Consider the following 21146-nt stretch of genomic DNA (forward strand, 5'->3'; position numbering starts at 1 on the left):
GACGAAGGGGTAGTTTGTTTCCAGGATCTACTCTATATGCTCGGATCTTTACCAGTCAAGGGATCATTGGTGATGAATCAGCCAAGCTCCAAATCTTCTTCCGATGCCCTTCACGTCGTGCACGTACCGCGGGGAAGAGAGAAGATCCGGTTTGTTTTATATTTTATTAGCTATGTGTTTTTCACCCCTCTCTCTTCTCTCTTTATGAAGATTAACAAAGCTTTAAAGATTTTTTTCTGCTACCTTGAAAGATAACGATCGCCATAAAACATATATAGATTGAGTGCTACATTCGCATGTTATGAACCCAAAATGCACGTGAAATGGGTGCATTGTTGTATTACACTTATTTTTATCGCTAAAATCATATAAATCTGAGATCAACGAAAATCTTCCGCTAATATTCCAGAGAATATTAGGAACTTTGATATTGAAACCAGCAAATCCTCGCCAAATACACACACGGCACGTACACCGTGAGGTATTTTTGGCGCGAAAACAAACCGACAGTGCAGATACAATGCTCTTCTATTCTTCTATCATCCGAAATTTTTAGGATGAAACTATAGTTTTAACAGTATTTTATTTATAATCTTTTCACTTACGTAATAAATTAAATGTAGATCTAAATAAATTTTATGGATTGCATAGGAATCATATTTTTTTTTACTCTCTACATTGAAATTTATAACGACTGGTATAGAACGATCTACATCGCTAGGGATATATAGATTTTAATTGGAGTCAATGACTAAGTTGTCAGCTGATTTTATTATTGTAAACTTTTATTTTACATCATAACTTTCAAGACTTATTTTTCTAAACGGTACGTAAACACAGGAAAAGAATGCTTTAAAATCAATCACCCATACAAGGTCTTCAGAATTCTATTTGGAAGTCGCTGCTTGTACTCTACGATATCCTCTGCTGGCGACCAGGTACGCTAAACATTTCACTTCCATCTTTGGTATACATGACAAAAAAGTCCTATATAAGTATTGTTCCCATATAAGTACGGGGCATCTGGCACTGCAGACTTGGCCTAGAGGTAATGGTTACAGAATTTCAAGGATTTCTTAACTGAAACAACTGATACAGTTATAGGTCAAAAATGGGATAAAATACAATTGTATAATGCCCAAGGTTCAAATGAAGTTTCTTAAAGGTATTATATACCTGGTACAACTATGTGCAAATATAACAACAAACTGTAAAAGTGTGCGTTTTTCAGTAGTTATTGCCCTCAGACAAAAGTGATAGCAAAGCTGTTGTTATTGCTATAAAAGCTGAGGTAACTAACAATACTAGTGACATGATTGACAGCGAAAATTGGTCTATAGCTCCCATTGCTTTAGTAGGTCTTAGCGGAACAAGGTTTATGATTGATGTAACTTCTGTAGGGTACTACTCGTCAATTTCCAAGCTCTAACTCGTGCAGTTTCTAACAAAAACATTTATTTCTATATATGGGGCAGTTCCAGTCCAACTGTTACCAAAGAGGTAGGGGCCAGGTTGCACAAGTCATACAACTTTTGATGGCACAATGCCTTATACCAAATATCTAATCTAAGATGATTTGTTTTCCAATTTCCTTTTTTAAAACTTTTCTTTAATTAAAAAAAAAATTCATGTAGAAATGAACTACATGACTAACATGTATCTAACATTTATAGGACTAAGGTTCGTTCCTGTAAAGTTTGATGAAAATCTTCACAATGGCTTTTGATGTATTGAGGTTTGTATTTTTTTCCTTAATACTTTGTGGCTGTGATAGAAGATGGCAAACTTTATGCCTTCACAAAACTTCACCAAAGAACACTTAACTCAGATTGGCTAAAAAAGAAAGAACAAAAAAGCAAATATATTTATATATAATATATTTTGGTGAACTTCATATTAAAAATATCCAGTAAATCCAAATATAATCAAAAATAGCAATGTTAATAAAAAAATCACAAATACCCTGAATTAAAAGGTTATAAATTGAAATCACAAAAACAATTTAAAGCCATAACACAATTAATAATGCTAACAATGGCCAAATCAATTTGTTAACCCTGCTAACTTGTGTAATGTATTTGCCCTGCTTTGAAATTGGAACAGTTCATTTAAAATTAAGGTATTTCAATATCAAAATACAAAAATTGAGTTACCAACTGTATAGAGCCTGGCCACAGTGGTCAGACTGCACCAACATGCTGGCTTGCCTGGCTCTTTACTGGTAACAAAGGAAAATTAGTTGTGGTTCCAGCAGATTAAGGATTATCATTGACATCTTACTCATGATCTAAATATTCTCTTACTCATGATCTATATATTAACTAATTCTAATACAAAACAAACTTTTGTTTTTGGCTGTTTGCCAGTAAGTACATGTTTTGAAATTTTACCTAAAAATGATAAATGGTTTTATCCAGAATGAAAGACGAACAAGTCCATTAACAACATTTAGTGTTGTTAGGGATTAAATAAAATACATGTTATGATATATATTTATTTCTGAGCGATAAATAAAGCAGCATGTGTATAATTTTTAAGGCAATAGCTTAACAACTGCAACCTCTGCAGAGGTGCCCCACTCTGCAGAGCAATAATCTCTTTAAATCTCCCCAAAGTAAAAACTTCACAACAACTTTAACTTCCAGAGCAAAATCCTCTGAACAACAACCAAATGCAAAAACTTAAATGCAAAAATATCAACCACAATTTATGTTTTAAAATGTAAATAAAGGTACCATTCTGAATAGATACAGAAAATCCACATTGACTAGTGACTGTTTTAATATTTAAAGATAAATCAATGCATATACATTAAATGCAATAAATCAAATAGTATTGATTTAATGATAATAATTATCATTATAATAAAACAAATCTTGTATGAATGTCCCTCATGTCAATTTGACAAAGCTAATCACATAGCCATATAATTAGAAAAAGATGAAAAAACCTATTTATAGCATCAATGACCTTGACATAATCAATAACCTTACAAAATAGAAAAACTAGGAAAACCTATTTATAGCATCAGTGACCTTGACCAAATAAATAAGCTTACAATTAGGAAAACTTAACCTATAGTCTGAATGACCTTGGCCACCTTACTCAAAGTGGTATGGAATGTATCAGCAAATCAAATATCTAAAACATATTTCATTAAATGAATATGCCATGAGAAAAAGGCACATAAGTGAGCTGGACGAAGAGGTAAAACAGCAAATTTAACCTCCATAAAGGAAAAATACAGAGAGCATAAAAAACTTCTATACAAACATATAGTTATTATAAGTTGTCATAGCAACACCTCTCATAGAAACAGGAAAGGATCATACACAACCTCTTATACATCCTTATTTTCATATTCCCAGCTAATGCTCTAGTGACAGTACTGGTATACTACCTTAGTCATTGTAAATATATATATGAATATGAAAGTAACGTGGTCCCACATTTTAAATTCTATATTAGTTATTAGCAATCAACCACTAACTGTATCACATGACAATCCAATATAATCCCATATTGGACTATGTAGCATCCAACATAATTATCCATTATTGGACAGTCGCTTGTGATATACCTTTTAAGAAAGGTCTTAATGACAGAATTGTCTAAATAAATTCTTCTTAAAGCGTAGAAATTGCATGTGATCATCAGACCATAACAATATAGGGTAACATTTTACATGCAGAATAAACAAATATATATATAAAACAAGATATGTCTGTAAAACATGTATGCCCCCTATCGGCAGCCAATTTGTCATGTGATCAGGTTATTATGCATGACTTCTGACCCAGTGAACAAGCAATTAATAAGGGTTATCTAATATCTACTGGTCATGACTAGTCACAAGGTAATAATTATTGTGACCCCATAGGTTGTGTGCAGCAACTAAAGTTATTAAAAATCTTACCAAATAATATATACATAATTTCTATGAATCACATAGGCCTCATTAATGACAGCCAAGTTGTTATATTACATAAGACCTTCAAATGTGTATACCAAAAGCACATAATAATATCAACCAAGGCAACTTGAGTTGTTGAGTTATTGGTCAGAAACGGTCATTAAGTACAAGGTCACTATGACATTAACCCCTTGACCCCTAAATCAATAGGGGTCATCTACTGGTCATGACCAATCATCATACCAAGTTTGAAGTTCCTAGGCCTAAGGGTTCTTTAGTTATTGATCGGAAACCGTTTTTACATACAAGGTCAATGTGACCTTGACCTTTGACCCCTTGACCCAAAAATCAATAGGGGTCATCTCCTGGTCATGACCAATCACTATATCAAGTTTGAAGTTCCTAGGACTAAGGGTTCTTTAGTTATTGATCGGAAACCGTTTTAACCTACAAGGTCAATGTGACCTTGACTGTTGACCCCAAAATCAATAGGGGTCATCTGCTGGTCATGACCCATCATCATACCAAGTTTGAAATACCTAGGCCTAAGCGTTCTTTAGTTATTGATCAGAAACCGTTTTTACCTACAAGGTCAATGTGACCTTGACCTTCCCCCTTGACCCCAATATCAATAGGGGTCATCTGCTGGTCATGACCAATCATCTTACAAAGTTTGAAGTCTCTAGGCCTAAGGGTTCTTTATTTATTGATCGGAAACTGTTTTTACCTACAAGATCAATGTGACCTTGACCTTTGACCCCTAAATCAATAGGGGTCATCTGCTGGTCATGACCAATCATCATACCAGGTTTGAAGTTCCTAGGCCTAAGCCTTCTTTATTTATTAATCGGAAACCGTTTTTACCTACAAGGTCAATGTCACCTTGACCTTTGACCCCTTGACCCCAAAATCAATAGGGGTCATCTGCTGGTCATGACTAATCATGATACCAAGTTTGAAGTACCTAGGCCTAAGCGTTCTTTATTTATTGATCGGAAACCGTTTTCACCTACAAGGTCAATGTGACCTTGACCTTTGACCCCAAAATCAATAGGGGGTCATCTGATGGTCATGACCAATCATCATACTAAGTTTGAAGTACCTAGGCCTAAGCGTTCTTTAGTTATTGATCGGAAACGGTTTTTACCTAAAAGGTCAATGTGACCTTGACCTTTGACTCCTTGACCCTAAAATCAATAGGGGTCATCTGCTGGTCAAGACCAATCACTATATCAAGTTTGAAGTTCCTAGGCCTAAGGGTTCTTTAGTTATCACTCGGAAACCATTTGGTCTACGGACCGACGGACTGACAAATGCAAAGCAATATACCCTCTTCTTCAAAGTGGGGGCATAAAAATTTATATCTAACAAATACAATGTAGGTTATTCAACATGTACAAAACAGCTTGAGAAATATAAGACTAGCCTGGTGACTTGTCCTATATGTTTTTTCTAGCTGTGTACAGTTCAATATGAAAGTCCTATAATTATACTATATATACTAGACAAAACTTACACAAACTCTGTCAGTGCGTACTTATGATATCTCTTGTCAGAATGAGAGAAACTTATGAAAGTATTGACTGTTGTAACTTTATTAAATTGATTTGCATGGTTGCATCAAAATTATTCCAGCAGACGACAGATAAACCTGCTAAATGTGTGTAATGGATTTGCCCTGCTTTGAATTTGGAACAGTCCAATTCAGTTTTAAGGAATTCCTTAACAAAATACAAAGATTGAGCTGCGAACAGTATTAAAGTTTTTGGAAGATATATTTTTTTCTCCAACAGATTTGTAACAGGAGCACATATAAGTTTTGTCAAGTACTTTGTATATGTTTATTAAAATTTCTAAATAACTATGATACATTGCCAATATATATATATATATATCCCATTATATATTACCATTTACAACAATGGATAACAAAATGTCCAGAGTACAAATACATAGTTATTTAACAATTTACCTGCTTAATTTCTTAAATGGCTAATATACTATCAATTATTATTTTTAGGAATACTAAAACTAATCTGCCAACAGTATAGAGCCTGGCCAGACTGCACGGATGTACAAGCTGGCATGGCTCTTTACTGGTGAAAAAGGTTAGTCGCTTTCGGTTCCTCCAGTTTAAGCACAAGTCTTTACCACACTTTAAAATTTGAAGAATACCGTATCTTCTCTAAAAATTAAAAAAAAAAAAATGCCCCTATTTACTGTCTTTGAGTTAGTTTCAGCTGGATTGTAATTAAAAATTGTGCTTAATTCCTTCAAGCTAGAAAATTAAAGCTATTGTCTTGATAACTAAAATTTTTCTTTGTTAAAAAGTTTGGGAGGAAAATTGGATGCTTATTAAATGAGGGGAGTTTGTTAGAGAACATTTTATATAAATATATCTATTTCAATTAACATGTACCTAATGCCCAAAATTTAGATTACAGACAACCCATCACAATACTGATTAAAACAATGACTCTAATTAACCGAATCCTCTAATAAACTTAATCAATAAAATTGAGGTAATTCTAATATAGGAAATAAAGCTAAGAATAGGCTAGCATTATGCTGGTAATTCCAATGCTAAAAATTCTTCTTTTCTGGCAAAATATTCGTTCAATTTTAGTTCTGCATAACTGAAAAAAGAAACAATTACAGGTCATAAATAAAATTATATATATTATATATATATCATATTCAGTTTTTTTGTTTGTTATGACTTATAATACATCTTTGCTGAAGTTAGAGACATCCTTACTGTAGTGTTTCATTTCTACACTAAATTGCTATATAGATGGTATAACGGCCTTTTACCCTCATTATTCATGCATTAAACAAACTGACAGCACAAAATAACTAATCATAGCAAAAGAAAAGGTTGCTTCTTTATTTGGAAAAATTTCCAATCATCACAGCAGGCCTTACTCACTTAGCCAGGATGTAACATGTATACATATAAACACGCACGCATGCAAGCAGGCTGGCACAAACATACATATGTCTGACCCCTTGAGACCTACGTCACCAGTATATAACAAAAACAGTCTTCATACATGTGTTGCTTGACTAGGTTCTTTACTTTTGGCTACTCATTTTCAGTATCCTGATAAAAAAATCCCTTAAAACTACTTGTTTCTGGTTGGGTTTTAAGCCAAACTAACACAGTCTAGGTCATAAGGCAACTTTCAAGCTTTACTGGTGAAGGAAGAACTCTGAACCACTATCTCCCCCAACACACACCCACTGTGCATTATTTCAGGCACAAAATGTAGAACCATGGAAGTTCTGTATGCTAGATGGATATCTTCTTCACATGAATATTCCAAAGTCCCTGGTGGGAATTGAACCAATAGTAGTGAGTGGTTTGAAGTCAACAAATTTAACCACTAGGATGACTAGGTTACTAAAAAATTAAATATCTTCTTGCCATCTTAGAACTAAATATTTGAGCCTTTAACCTGTATTTTGTAATGGATTTGCCTTGCTTTAAATGTGAACATGTTACAGTCCATTCAAAGTAAATAAACTTCAATATCAAAATGCAAAAACTGATCTACCAATATTATCGAGTCACGTTTGACACATTTTAGTTTCAGCAGGTGAATTGTTTAAGGTATATTAAAACTTTTATACTGACTATACATTTGTATAATAAAATATACTAAAGAAGGTGAACTGTTTAAGGTATATAAATTCTTTTATACTGACTACATAATAAAATACACTTAATACAAACAAAAGTTATTCCTTCAATAACCCTAGGATAAAAATATTTGTCCAGTTTATTCTTAGACAATGAAATTTTTAATGTTCTATGTTTTTTTTTCAAAAAGAAATGGTAAAACAAATAAATACTTACTCTAAAAATCCAAAGTCTATTGCTGAATGTTTTGACTGAACAAGTCCCCAAAATCCCCAAAACAAATGTGCAGCCTGAAAGTTAATGATTAAAAGAATAAGAAATAATATTAAACTTTGATGCATGTGGCATGATGATGTATCATCTTAAATAAAATATAAAGATAGAAATGCAACACAAAACAATTGAATTGTACCATAACAATCAAAGTTTGTTATTCTCGGACACTTCATGTTTCCAGCTCACTGTAGTCATTATACTGTTTGTTAACCTAACTTATATGTAAATGGACATTCATTCTTTCTTCATCTTTGAATTGGAAAAAAACAATTTATCATTCTTAGGGAAATTTCAAAATAAGTACATTGTATGTGTAGTAATTGAAATAGTGAACAGTGCAGATCATGGTCTTGGTCTGCACTGGCTGCATGGGTAGAATCAGTAGCCACCAACCTGCTGAATAGATATGCAAATTACTTACACCAAATGACATTGTGTAGCATGGCTATATATAAATCTCGTTATCAGCCATGAGGAAACAATAAAAGACAAAAGTAAATCTGTTGATTTTCAAAGATTGTGGTGATTTAAACCATAAAATTGAGGATAAGACCCAGTTATGACTCCCAGCCCTGTTGTTCTGTAAATCTGCAAATCTTTTGTTTGTGAACCAAGCACTTTATTCTCCCACGGACCTAAATTGACAATTAAGGTCCGTGATTGTCCTTAAAGACATAATGGTATGGGTTTTAGAGAAACAAATCTTAACCCAAGAACTATTGGATAAATAGCAAATAATTGTATGTTAACCTTGTGTGAGCTATAAAATAAAAATGTTGTTAATATGCAAGTGCATCTTTACCAGCGCAAATTTATTGGTCTTCACATAACAGATTTCAACATCTCTATCAGTGACTGCCTCTGGATTTTCTCCTCTACTTTTAGCCAACTGTTGAAGGTAATAACGTAACCATTCTATCTGGTATGCTTTATCCGGATATCGTGAGAAATCCAGATTATCTACACCTGAAATATCACATAAATTTTAATTAATCCTAGACACAGAGATAAACATTACCTTTTGGTTTTAATATGAATTAAAAAGCTGATGGTAGGACCACATGCTTGACTATTCTCAGTGCTTGATCCTGAATAATGTAGAATTTCCCGGCATTAACATATTGATCACATGATGTTGTTTGTTTTTAATGTAATATAACCACTACATAATACTTTTTCTCACATACCCGTGCCGATTTTCAGATTTCCTGGCAATATGATAATACATTTTTACCAGTGATACGCAACTCTAATAAACATTGACAAAAATACTTTCCTATCTCTAAATTTTATAACAACATACCTGCATATTCACAGAAATGGTTTCCAAGTTCAAAATGTTCATAATTAAACATGGCATACTCGTGGTCAATAAAATAAACACAACCTGAAAATAAAATTTTAGTATGTTACAGTAAGTCTTGGCTTATCAGTCCTAAGAATCTATTGAATTAATGGCCACTAAAGATTATAAAAGTGGAGTATACTAACATATCTCAATGACAAGAGTAAAAAATATTTAACCATAAAACTTCTGAATTTGACAATAATGAATTTGCCTAGTTTTGATTTTGGAACAGTCTATTCAAAGTTAGATTAAAGTTAGTTAAAGGGACTTCAGAACTAAACTACAATAATTGACAGTGCAGGTGGCAAAGACTAATCACTTTCAGCTCCCGCAGATTAAAGGTGAAGTGTTTTTTTTTAAATTTTATTTATTCTTGATATTTTTTATATTTTTATCTACATAAATTTATCTCCCTCACTGTATATGACTCCTTGTAAAGTTTTGAATGTCCTTGAATAATAGGCAAACATTAAAAAGAATACATGTTTTGCTATTAGAATAATCTAAAATCTATAGGCTGGTTTCAATACTAGTTTGTATATATAAACGTTTTGAATTTTAATCATCAATGCTATATATAGAGGATATTGAATGAGTGTAGGTTTAAGACTAGATTTATTGAACAAGTTGAATAAAATCATATTGTGCAAGCCTCTGGCAAGCATAATATTGTTTTATTCAACGAGTTCAATAAATTTAGTATTGAATCTACACAAATATAATATTCTATTTATCATATACATTGTATATAAAATAAGAACAGTAAACTGTTGACAAGAGTCATTTTTCATTGACGCTCCTAAAGTGTAACGCTAACATTAGCGCGCTTTAACGCTATGTTTATAGTGCAAATGACGTCACGTGAAAGTGTTATTACAGTGTAATAACGTCTAGTGTAATACTGTTTTTATTAAATGGTTTTATTACACTCCTGCGCCGCGGTTTATGTGATAAGTTATGTTAGTTGTTTCTTAAGCAGTTTAATCAATATATAAACAAGTCCTGCCCCTGAAATAACTAAATGTCAATTGTTCCTCTAAGTTCATGGAAAGCAGTTTAATTAATATAATACAAGGCACATGCAAAAAACCCCAACTAACTATTATACAAAAATATTCCACAATATTGTTATATTGCTACATCAAACAGCTGTCTCTACAGTTCTTTATGTTGTTTTAATCATGTGCATAATATTTCACTATTCATACAGATTTCTTTACAAAATGGCATGTATTACACTCAAACATGTGTTACCAAATCTAGTTTCATTTCTTGAATGCTATTGCTTTACTATCTATAGAATCTAAAGGCGTGTCATTTGCATAGAAATTTACCTATGGTTATACAGACTTTTATGTTAGGGTTTTAGTTAACCGACACTGTAAACATCACATGACATCTTTCAGGCGTTACTAGCGGACGAATACCTCTGGGGTGCCCCTAAGTGCATTATTTTAGGCACAAATACACTTCTGAGTAGAGCCACTAACATTATGTAAGATAACTCATATCAAAGGATTGAAAATCCCTGCAGATTCATCTATTATCTAATTCTATTATGTTTCCTATCACGTCAAATATAACATATTTATCAATACAATGTTGTTGCTTAATTAACATATTGATCACATGATGTTGCTTGTTTTTAATATAATATAACCACTACATAATACTTTTTCTCACATACTCATGCTGATTTTGCGACTTCGTATAAATGGTGTTGCACGGCCATGCAAAGTCATTTGCGTTTTACAAACAAAGTGTAAAGTCATGCTATATGTAAGGCTTACACTATAGGTGCATCATTGAAAAATGACTCTTTTTCATTAAAATTTTTTTTAAACACTCTTTATTTTGGATATGTGATAAATAGAATATTATATTCTTGTAAGTTCAATACTAAATTTATTGAACTCGTTGAATAAAATAACATTATGCTTACCAAAGGCTCGCATAATATAACTTTATTCACCTCATTCAATAAATTCAGAATTGAACTTACACTCATTCAATATCCTCTATATACTACACACGCATTTGAGATGTAAGAAACATTTTAAATGCATATGTGCATAGTAAAATCTAAGAGTTAATTTTCTGAGCAAACCATTTTATCATGGTAAAATAGAACAACATATTGCAAAAAAAAAAAATACAGCAAGCCTTTGATAAAGATGAATGCCCTTTTATTAAAGATGAATGCCCTAAGTACACTAACCTTTTTCTTCATTGTAAATGATATTTTTGAGCAAAAGATCATTATGGCAGAACACAACAGGGGAGTTAAGCGCCTCTAGATGTACACGAAGTTCATCTAACTCTTTTCTTAACACGTCTTTTGGCTTAATCTTTGCAAGATATCTGTTGAGAAAAAAGTTGAACAAAAGCTTGGCAAATCCATTACACAAATTCAGCAGGTTAAGAAATTTGACTATAAAAATATTTTAAATTAAAGCAGTCTAGTAAGATTTGTGTCAGCAGACAGGCCGGCCCGACTCTATACTGGCACCTTTTAGCAATTAGCATTAGCATTTAATTGGTCAACACTGGTGGCATAGCATGTCAATATTGCTGCAAGCTATTGATTGGTCAACAAGTTGATAATTGAAGGAACTGATAGGACTGTTTATTATACAGCAGACAGATGTTCATTTTGTGTGATAAGATAAGCCGTTTCAGAAAAGATGACACAAATTCCAAAACTCAAAAAAAAAAGAAGAAAAAAAAAGAGTTAATCTGCAACATTTTAAATATCTTAAATGGACTTGTCCATCTTTCAATCTGGACAAAACTATTACTCTGTTTAGGGAAAATTTCAAAATAAGTATTGACTAAATAGCAACCAGTGCAGACAATAACAAGACAGATGTGGCAGATGATCATAGTCTGCCTTGGTTGCATGGGTAGAAACAGTTAAAGTATCACATAGCTTAATAAAAACAGATATTTCAAATGAAATAAGCCTACCTAAAGAAAATAAGAATAAAAATCTTTTGAACAGTATAGAACTTTCTCTAAAATACACAGAACTTACTGTTTATTTCTCTCGGGGTTTTCAAATCCTTCAGGAGACAAATCCAGGAATCTATAGAGTGTGTCCCACAGTGCTGAAACCACCTGCCTACCCTCTGGTATAATTGCATGGACCTTTATCATCTCTTCAGCTATCAATCTGGTATAAAGAAGTAAGTATTTAGGATTTTTTTCCTTCATTAGGAAGGGCTGTTTAAAGAGCTGCGTCACCTATCCAAAAAATTCTTTAAAATCATACAGTTTATCACTAAAACTCGATTTTCATTAAGCTTTTTCTTCAGTTTTTGCTAAAATGCTGTTTTACCCTTTCCTAAAATTAAAGGAATGGTCCCTTAAAGTTTATAAAGGGCCATAATTTGGTCAAAATCCATGTTAGAGTTATGGACCTTGGATAGTGACATTCTATTATGCTCTTAAATAAGTGTGTAAAGTTTCAACCTATTCCCCTTCAGTAATTTTGGAGGTACTGACTTGTACACAAAAAAAAAACTTAACCAAAGTGTGACAGTGAAGCCTTGGTGAGTGCAATATCTCTCCCTATTCTTCAAATAGTCCAGCTAATAAATCAATAAATAATGCATTTACATTAAAATAAATAAAAACAAAAATTTTGGGCATCATGCTGAAATGGACTTGTCCAGCTACCATTTTTAGAACATTCCATTATCAATTTTGGGGATATCAAGGTTGATCAGCACACAGTTGAGAGCCTGGTCAGACTACAAATTGGCAGACTGGCCTGGTTCTCTACTGGTGGCAAAAGCGAATCACTTTTGCTTTTAGCATGTTAAGTTTATTCATATCTGCTGACAGGTTTTTTATGCACAGAGCCATATAGCCTGAGATTCGGGCATTGATATATTTGGTTATTAATAACATAATTATGCCCTATTTCATACTCATTTGAGTTTTTGATAATATCATGTCGATATCCCGAACAGAAGCACATAAAAATTTGACACACAGTAACAAAGGCTAAGAGCCATATAACATTGTACGTATATGCAATGCAGATTTATTTCAATTCAATTCTTGTATGTTAATTAAGATATACAATGTTTATTTCTGAAATAAGCTTGTCTTTTCTAATTAATGTCAAACTATATTTAAACATAAAATCCAAGTATAAAAGAACAATTATGAATTAGTTTAGATATATAAGGCTTACTTCCTGATCTTTTCATCACGTATAGTTTTATCATCAAGGGTACAACCCTGTACAAAACCATATGCTATGCCATTGTCAAATGAAGCATAAAGAGGTGGGCTTCTTCCGGCTGCACTTAGAAGCTAGAAAATATATGTTGGTTTATAAGTTAAGCTATAGGTCATACAACAAGAGGACCATGATGGCCCTGAGGTCGCTCACCTGTATTTAGGCCCCCGGACGGGGCCAGTTTAAACCCCAGGGTTTTTATTTGAACAAATTTGGAAGACACCCATTAGAAGATGTTTCATGATGTTAAGTTTTTACTACACACATAAAATGAAAAACAATGACCTCTCCCACTCCCCATGCAGGGCCAATTTTAACCAAAGGGCTTTTATTTGAACAAATTTGGTAGACATCAATAAGAACATGTTTCATGCTTAACATTTAAGCTCTAGCTCATTGGGTTTTTTAAAAGAAGATTTTTTAAGTTTTTACAAAACACATATAGTTAAAAACAATGACACCCCTTGGGCGGGGCCAGTTTTGACCCCAGGGCTTTTATTTGAACAAACTTTGTAGACACTTACTAGAAGATGTTTCATGCTTAATTTCTAAACTGTAGCTATTTGGATTTTTCAAAGGAGATTTTTTAAGTTTTTGCTATACGCATATAAGGAAAATCAACGACACCCGGGGCAGCCAATTTTGACCCCAGGGCTTTTATTTGAACAAACTTTGTAGACACTCACTAGAAGATGTTTCATGCTTAATATCTAAACTCTAGCTATTTGGGTTTTTTCAAAGAAGATTTTTTAAGTTTTTGCTATACACATATAAGGATAATCAATGACCCCCTGGGGCGGGGCCAATATTGACCCCCAGGGCTTTTATTTGAACCAACTTGGTAGACATCCATTAGAACATGTTTCATGCTAAATATCTTAGCTCTAGCTCTTTGAGTTCTTTTAAAGAAGATTTTTTAAGTTTTTACTATATGCATATAGGGAAAATCAATGACCCCCTGGGGCCGGGTCAATTTTGACCCCAGGGCTTTTATTTGAACAAACTTGGTAGACACTCACTAGAAAATGTTTCATGCCAAATATCTAAGCCCTAGCTCTTTGGGTTCTTTAAAAGAAGATATTTAAAGTTTTTTCTTTTTGTTGCCGTGGCAACCAGAGTTCTGCATGGAATTAAATTCTTTGAACAATTTTTAAAGGTGACCACCAAAGGAACATTCCTGTGAAGTTTGGATTAAATTGGCTCAGTGGTTTATGAGGAGATGTCATTTAAAGTAAAAGTTTACGAACGGCCGGACGCCGGACGAAAAGCGATCACAAAAGCTCACCCTGTCACTTTGTGACAGCTGAGCTAAAAATAATGATACAATAAGACTCCTGTCTATAAAAGCCTGTTTGTAGCAGGTGCTAAAGGCTATGTTAAATCACAAAATTTTTACATATAAGGACAACCAAAGGTTTCTGAAAGTATCCTTTACACCAAAGTTTACCTGTATATTTTGTTTTTCAACATCTCTGTCTATCATAAACTCTGTCCTCACCTGAATTACATTTTCCTCAAAATTACCTTCCTGATAGTAACCGTACAATTGGTTAGAAATACCTCCGGTAAAAACCTGCGGATGAAAATACAGTGGTTAATAATCAAATAATGGCATAGTCTGTTATTTTTTTCTTTTTTGCTAGTTTAAGTGACATGCAGACAACGTAATTTATGGCTACTTTCCAGCTTTATTGGCCTTCATTTTATAAGTCAAACCAATTTAACTTCACATTATATTAAATTGTATAAAACAATGTGGGGTTTAAAGGAGAAAACACTGATATGGTAAAACTATCAATAGAGAAGTTTTTGAAAAACAGCTTTAAAAATAAGGTTATATCATTGTTTTCTGATTTCATATTATTTATAAGATAAATTTTTTAAACCCCTTGCACATAGCATGTATTACCTCCCCTGGCTGACGTTTTTGCCAAGGGCTTATGTATAGTAAATATTGGAAGCTATTTATTGAAACAAGAAGGCCAAGATGGCCCTATATCGCTCACCTGACCTATCAAACTCATCCAAGCAATGACCAGGACAAGCATTCTGACCAAGTTTCATGACAGTTGAGTAAAAAATGTGGCCTAAAAAATGTGTTAACAAGGTTTTTCTATATTCTGGCAGTGACCTAGTTTTTGACCCCAGGTGACCCATATTCAAACTTAACCTAGAAACTTTCAGACCAATTTCTAGGATATTTAGATCAAAACAGTAGCCACTAGAGTGATAACAAGATTTTTCTTTTTTTAGCTCTTGTGACCTAGTTTTTCATCCGAGATGACCAATGTTCAAAGTCATGCAAGCAGAAAGAGCAATTACCTAGACAAGCATCCTGACCAAGTTTGATGATGATTGAGTCAAAAATGTGACCACTAGAGTGTTAACAAGGTTTTTCCATATTAGGGTGGTGTGACCTAGTTTTTGAACCAAGGTGACCCATATTTAAACTTGACCTAGAAATCATCAAAACAAACTTTCAGACAAATTTCCAGGATATTTGGATGAAAACAGAAGCCACTAGAGTGTTAACAAGATTTTTCTATTTTTATCTCCTGTGACCTAGTTTTTCATCCGAGATGATCCATGTTCCAACTCATCAGAGCAATTACCTAGACAAGCATCCTGACCAAGTTTGATGATGATTGAGGCAAAAATGTGACCGCTAGAGTGTAAATGAACAAATGTGAAGACGGACATTAAATGATCCTTAAAGCTCACCCTGAGCAAGCTCAGATGAGCTAAAAAAATAAATAAAACAGATCATTATTTTTGGGTATTCTGTTTCATTTGAGGCTAATAAAAAAAAAATTTAGGACAAAAAAAATTATGACAAAACATTTATTTACTTTTTTAATCACTTCCTGGTCCAAATATTTCACAATAATCATCAAATGTTTGAGAGGTACATTTTTTATAAAGTTTGACAATTATTGGTTGAATAAGCACAACGGATCAATAATTTGAAATCAATATTTTAAAGTGGTGAATACATTGTGAGAGATATGTTTTGGTTACTACATTCATGACATTAACGTTATTTACAGAGGTTCAACTTCTGAGGGTTTATTTGTATAAGATAGGAAAGGTTTAATCAATTTTGTTGAGAAAGCAGTGTTAGAGACAATGAAAATGTACAGGTTGGAATAAAAATTTTACAACAAAAAATATTTTCAAAATCACAATGAAATAACTGCGACAAGCTATATATATTTAGACGCTGAATAGATCAACTGAGTAAACAGGTTTCAACAAGATTTTCAACAAAATGGCTACTGGTGGAAAAATAAATACGGATATTCTTTCTGATGAAATATTTGATGTATTATGTTCAATGTGTAAAAAAAATAAAGGTAAAAACACTGAAGGTGAAAAATTCTGTGTAGACTGTCAAATTCTGTGTAGACTGTCATGATTATTTCTGTATAAAATGTGTAAAAATTCACAATCAAGTGCCTGTATTAGCTGGTCACAAGGTGTTGGATAAATCTCAGTTTAAGTCAGGAACCAGTAAAGGTCTACCGAGGGCACCAGCAGAGAGATGTGACAGACACAGTCATAAACACATTGATATGTACTGTCAGAATCATGATAATGTTGGCTGTACTACATGTATGGCAATTGATCACAGGTAACTTTAAGCATTATGATCATTACATATTCATTCTAGCTACTGCAAACTAAGTGTGCAATTTTCATGTAATTTTGTTGTGATTAATGCTTCCAAGGGATCACTTTGTTTCCGGATTTTTTTAACATGTTTACAATAAAACTTAACAAGTAAATAAGATAAATTATTAATTTTTGGCCGGGTTGCACTGGTGCAAACCCGGGTTATAGTATGGTGAATGTTGGGCGGCGGGCGGGCGTCTGGGCGGGCGGGCGGCGGGGAAAAACTTTCGTAACAGTTTTCTCAGCAACTACTTATCACAGCCTCTTGATATTTGGCATACAGCATCAACACATGGTCCCATACTGTGGGATTCGATTTCAGGTCTGTCGCTCATCCACTTCCTGTTAATCCACTTAGTTAAATTAGTTAGATTTTTCGACATTAATGGTCAATGGTAGGAAATTTTCGTAACAGTTTTCTCAGCAACTACTTATCACAGCCTCTTGATATTTGGCATACAGCATTGTCACATGGTCCCATACTGTGGGATTTGATTTCAGGTCTGTCGCTCATCCACTTCCTGTTTATCCACTTAGTTAAATTAGTTAGATTTTTCGACATTATTGGTCAATGGTAGGAAATTTTCGTAACAGTTTTCTCAGCAACTACTTATCACAGCCTCTTGATATTTGGCATACAGCATTGACACATGGTCCTATACTGTGGGATTTGATTTCAGGTCTGTCGCTCATCCACTTCCTGTTTATCCACTTAGTTAACTTAGATTTTTCGACATTAATGGTCAATGGTAGGAAATTTTCGTAACAGTTTTCTCAGCAACTACTTATCACAGCCTCTTGATATTTGGCATACAGCATTGACACATGGTCCTATACTGTGGGATTTGATTTCAAGTCTGCAGCTCATCCACTTCCTGTTCACATTTATGGTCACTGGTAGGAAATTTTCGTAACATTTTTCTCAGAAACTACTAATCACAGCCTCTTGATATTTGGCATACAGCATTGACACATGGTCCCATACTGTGGGATTCGATTTTAGGTGTGTAGCTCATCCACTTCCTGTATACCCTACTGAATTAAATTTTCGACATTAATGGGTCAATGGAATTTTTTTTTCTTAACATCACAGCCTCATGATATTTGGTGTACAAATGCAACCCGGCCTTTTCTGTCTTTGACCCATTTTTAAAACATGTTGTTATAGTATATAACCAATTCTTCTACTTTCAGATGCTTTTACAAACTGATTTGTTTTCTAAACAGACTTAATTCCTTTTTTTTCCAGATCATGTAAAGATATATTCTACATACCAGAATTCATCCAAAACAAATCTTACCAAGTGGCTTCAAGAGAAATTCAAACAAAGCTGAAGGCATTAGCCAAGACCCTTGCTGTACAAGCTAACAAATTTCAACAGGATAAACAAAGCCTTCTGAAAAGAAAGGCTGAGTTACTGGATGATATCAGAAAATTCCGACAAGAAATTAATGACCAACTTGACAAGCTGGAGAAAAGTTCTGTAGATGAGATAGAAAATAAATTCAAACTTCTTGAAGACAAGATTGAAGAAGGTCTCAAACAGCTACAAGCACACAAAGCAAAGGTTACATCAGCTAATGATAAATTAGCATCTCCAAACCCAAATCAAGCTGAATTGTTTGTTCATGTGAAGATGGGGGAAGATGCTGAAAATGTTGCCAACAAATTTATAAATGATACCAAAATGAAGATAACAGTAAGTGGCATAGAGTTCAAACCTAACAGAAATCTTCTTCAACAGCTGAAACAAAACCAAACCATTGGCATGCTGACAGAGAAAACTACAAAAACTGCTGACCAGTTGCTTCAGATTACAGGAGAACAATCATACTGTGTCAACGTCAAGTTGGATGAAGCGAATTGTTCTATCACCAATGCCTGCTATATGGAAAATGACACAATAATCCTAGCTGACTACAACAACAACAAGCTTAAACGGTTAGATAGTCACAATTATACCATCACAGATTGCTATAATCTACCTGGATATCCATGGCAAATATGTAAAATTAATGAAACACAAGTAGCAGTAACATTATCTTCCCAGCAGGAAGTTCATTTCATTTCTGTAGACAGACAAATGAAAGAAACAAACAAAATTAAAACTGACTTTGACTGTCTTGGTCTTGCATATGCAAACAATGATTTATATATTTCTGATCTCACAACAGTCTATATCTACACAATGTCTGGCAGGAAACTTAGACAGTTTAGTATTGACCAGTCAGGAGATGAACTGTTCTCTTACATAAACACTCTAGCTGTCAGTAAGGATGCTACAAGGATTTATGTTGCTGATGGTAATAAAGGACTGATAGTACTAGACAACAATGGTCAGATTGTTACAAAATTTAATGGTAAACAATTACAGGGGGCTACATATTGTCATCTCACTGAAACAGGTAGTGTGCTGGTATCTGGATATACCTCCAAAAATGTTTTACAGTTTACATTTGATGGACAGCTGATAGGGGAGGTCATAAAAGCTGACAGTGGAAAATCAAGAATTCTGTCAGTTTGCTGTAATCAACAAATGTCTAAGATGTGTATAAGCAGAGTAAATGAAGACAATATTGAAGTGTATGATATCTGATCAGTTATGTAAATGAACACAAACAAACATATAATCATGCTTATGGTAACAACTTTAATGAAAGAATGAAAGTGTAACAAAAAAAAACAAAAACAAAAAAAGCAGAAAACATATACAGTGTGATGATAAACATGTATATAATAAATGGTTACACAGAGATTATTTTCCTTCAAAAAAGTTACTACATTGAAAGTTAAAAATGTGCTCATTTTTGCAATGAAACAATTTCTTAATAAAAGTTGTATTCATACCATATTATTCTATTTTATTTGCTGTATTTGAATTTTCTTATGCCAATTATATGTTAATATTTTCTTAATATCATTATTATAATAGCAAGTCCACTCACTCAACAGTTAACATATCTATTACACAAACATTTCTTGATTTCTTTTACGAGTTGTATGTTATCAATAAAGTTGCTAGTAAAAAATTGTTCAAATGTCCTCATATGCTGAAGTGAAGTCCTTTTGAAATTTACAAAATTAAATCTAAAACAAAGTTACACAAAGAATTTATATAACAGACCGAAGTCTCTGAAATCCCTTCAGCTTTTTTTTTCATTGTAATGGTTGGGTTTTCCAATGATACACTGTAAAAATATAACCTGAAGTCCCAAATTTTTACTGTAGGAGGAAGACATCTGTTGCCCTTCTGAACAGGCAGAAGTTAACATATGAGTAGAACCACATGCCATCCAAGAAAGTAAAATACCTTCCTCAAATTAATGACAAATTAAATTTTCTTACAGGAGTGTAAACCATAGCGTTTACAGTCAAGTGAAAATAACCTTGAAACAGAAATGTCGCTGCATCAAAAATATTTTTACTTCTCATGTTTTTGCAATGTTCAAAACTTTAAATAATGATTTTGAGCATGTTAGATCTTTATTACCTGAAGAAAATAGCGCCGAATGATATTATTTGATAAAAGTACAAATGAAAGTATTTTTACATCCAAAAATACTGAATCATTTTGCTAACTGCCAAATTTAAGGAAACAGTAACAAAGGATAGTTTAAAGTAATCAGTCAATGTGTAATTGTTTTGAAACTATAAAATTTTGACCAAAAACAGTTTTTGAGAAATAAAAGCATTTCTTAGGCATTAGGCATTAAATTTCACAATAACAAAAGCAATTTTAAGCTTAATCAAATACATGTTTTATAATTTGATGGGGCTAGATTATTACAATAGGAATAAGAAATAAAAAATAATTCATTATGTACAAATACTGTAACAATATGAATATATGAAATTATTCAGTCTTGTAAAAAAATTTGAGTGGCAAATAAGTCAAAACATCATCAAGTCTAAAAGAGCTGATTGTTTATTAGATCTTCTCCACTTTTAGTTAAAATAAAGACCTAAATCACATGTTTTCAGTATCTGTTTCATACACATGTTTATCAAGTTTATCAAGTCTAGGCAATGCTACATGTCAAATAT

The 21146-nt window shown here is 33.1% G+C and overlaps 2 protein-coding genes across 2 annotated transcripts; one reads left to right on the top strand and one right to left on the bottom strand.

The window, feature by feature from the left end:
- Positions 1–5945: 5945 nt before the first annotated feature.
- Positions 5946–16320, bottom strand: LOC132736104 (ethanolamine kinase 1-like). Its single transcript, XM_060723184.1, has 9 exons — positions 16279–16320; positions 14877–15002; positions 13382–13503; positions 12215–12352; positions 11399–11541; positions 9136–9219; positions 8635–8798; positions 7773–7846; positions 5946–6549 (listed from the first exon to the last, which is right to left on the bottom strand). Exons 1-9 carry the CDS (start codon positions 16318–16320, stop codon positions 6477–6479), a joined length of 966 nt encoding a protein of 321 aa, XP_060579167.1. The 3' UTR covers positions 5946–6476.
- Positions 16321–16827: 507 nt separating this feature from the next.
- LOC132736101 (uncharacterized) lies at positions 16828–20120 on the top strand. The gene is made up of 2 exons (XM_060723180.1): positions 16828–17060; positions 18351–20120. Exons 1-2 carry the CDS (start codon positions 17002–17004, stop codon positions 19696–19698), a joined length of 1407 nt encoding a protein of 468 aa, XP_060579163.1. The 5' UTR covers positions 16828–17001; the 3' UTR covers positions 19699–20120.
- Positions 20121–21146: the final 1026 nt, after the last annotated feature.

The sequence above is a fragment of the Ruditapes philippinarum genome, unplaced genomic scaffold, assembly GCF_026571515.1.
Source record: "Ruditapes philippinarum isolate M1 unplaced genomic scaffold, ASM2657151v2 ctg5773_1_1_1_1, whole genome shotgun sequence".
In the NCBI taxonomy this organism is placed as follows: Eukaryota; Metazoa; Mollusca; class Bivalvia; order Venerida; family Veneridae; genus Ruditapes; species Ruditapes philippinarum.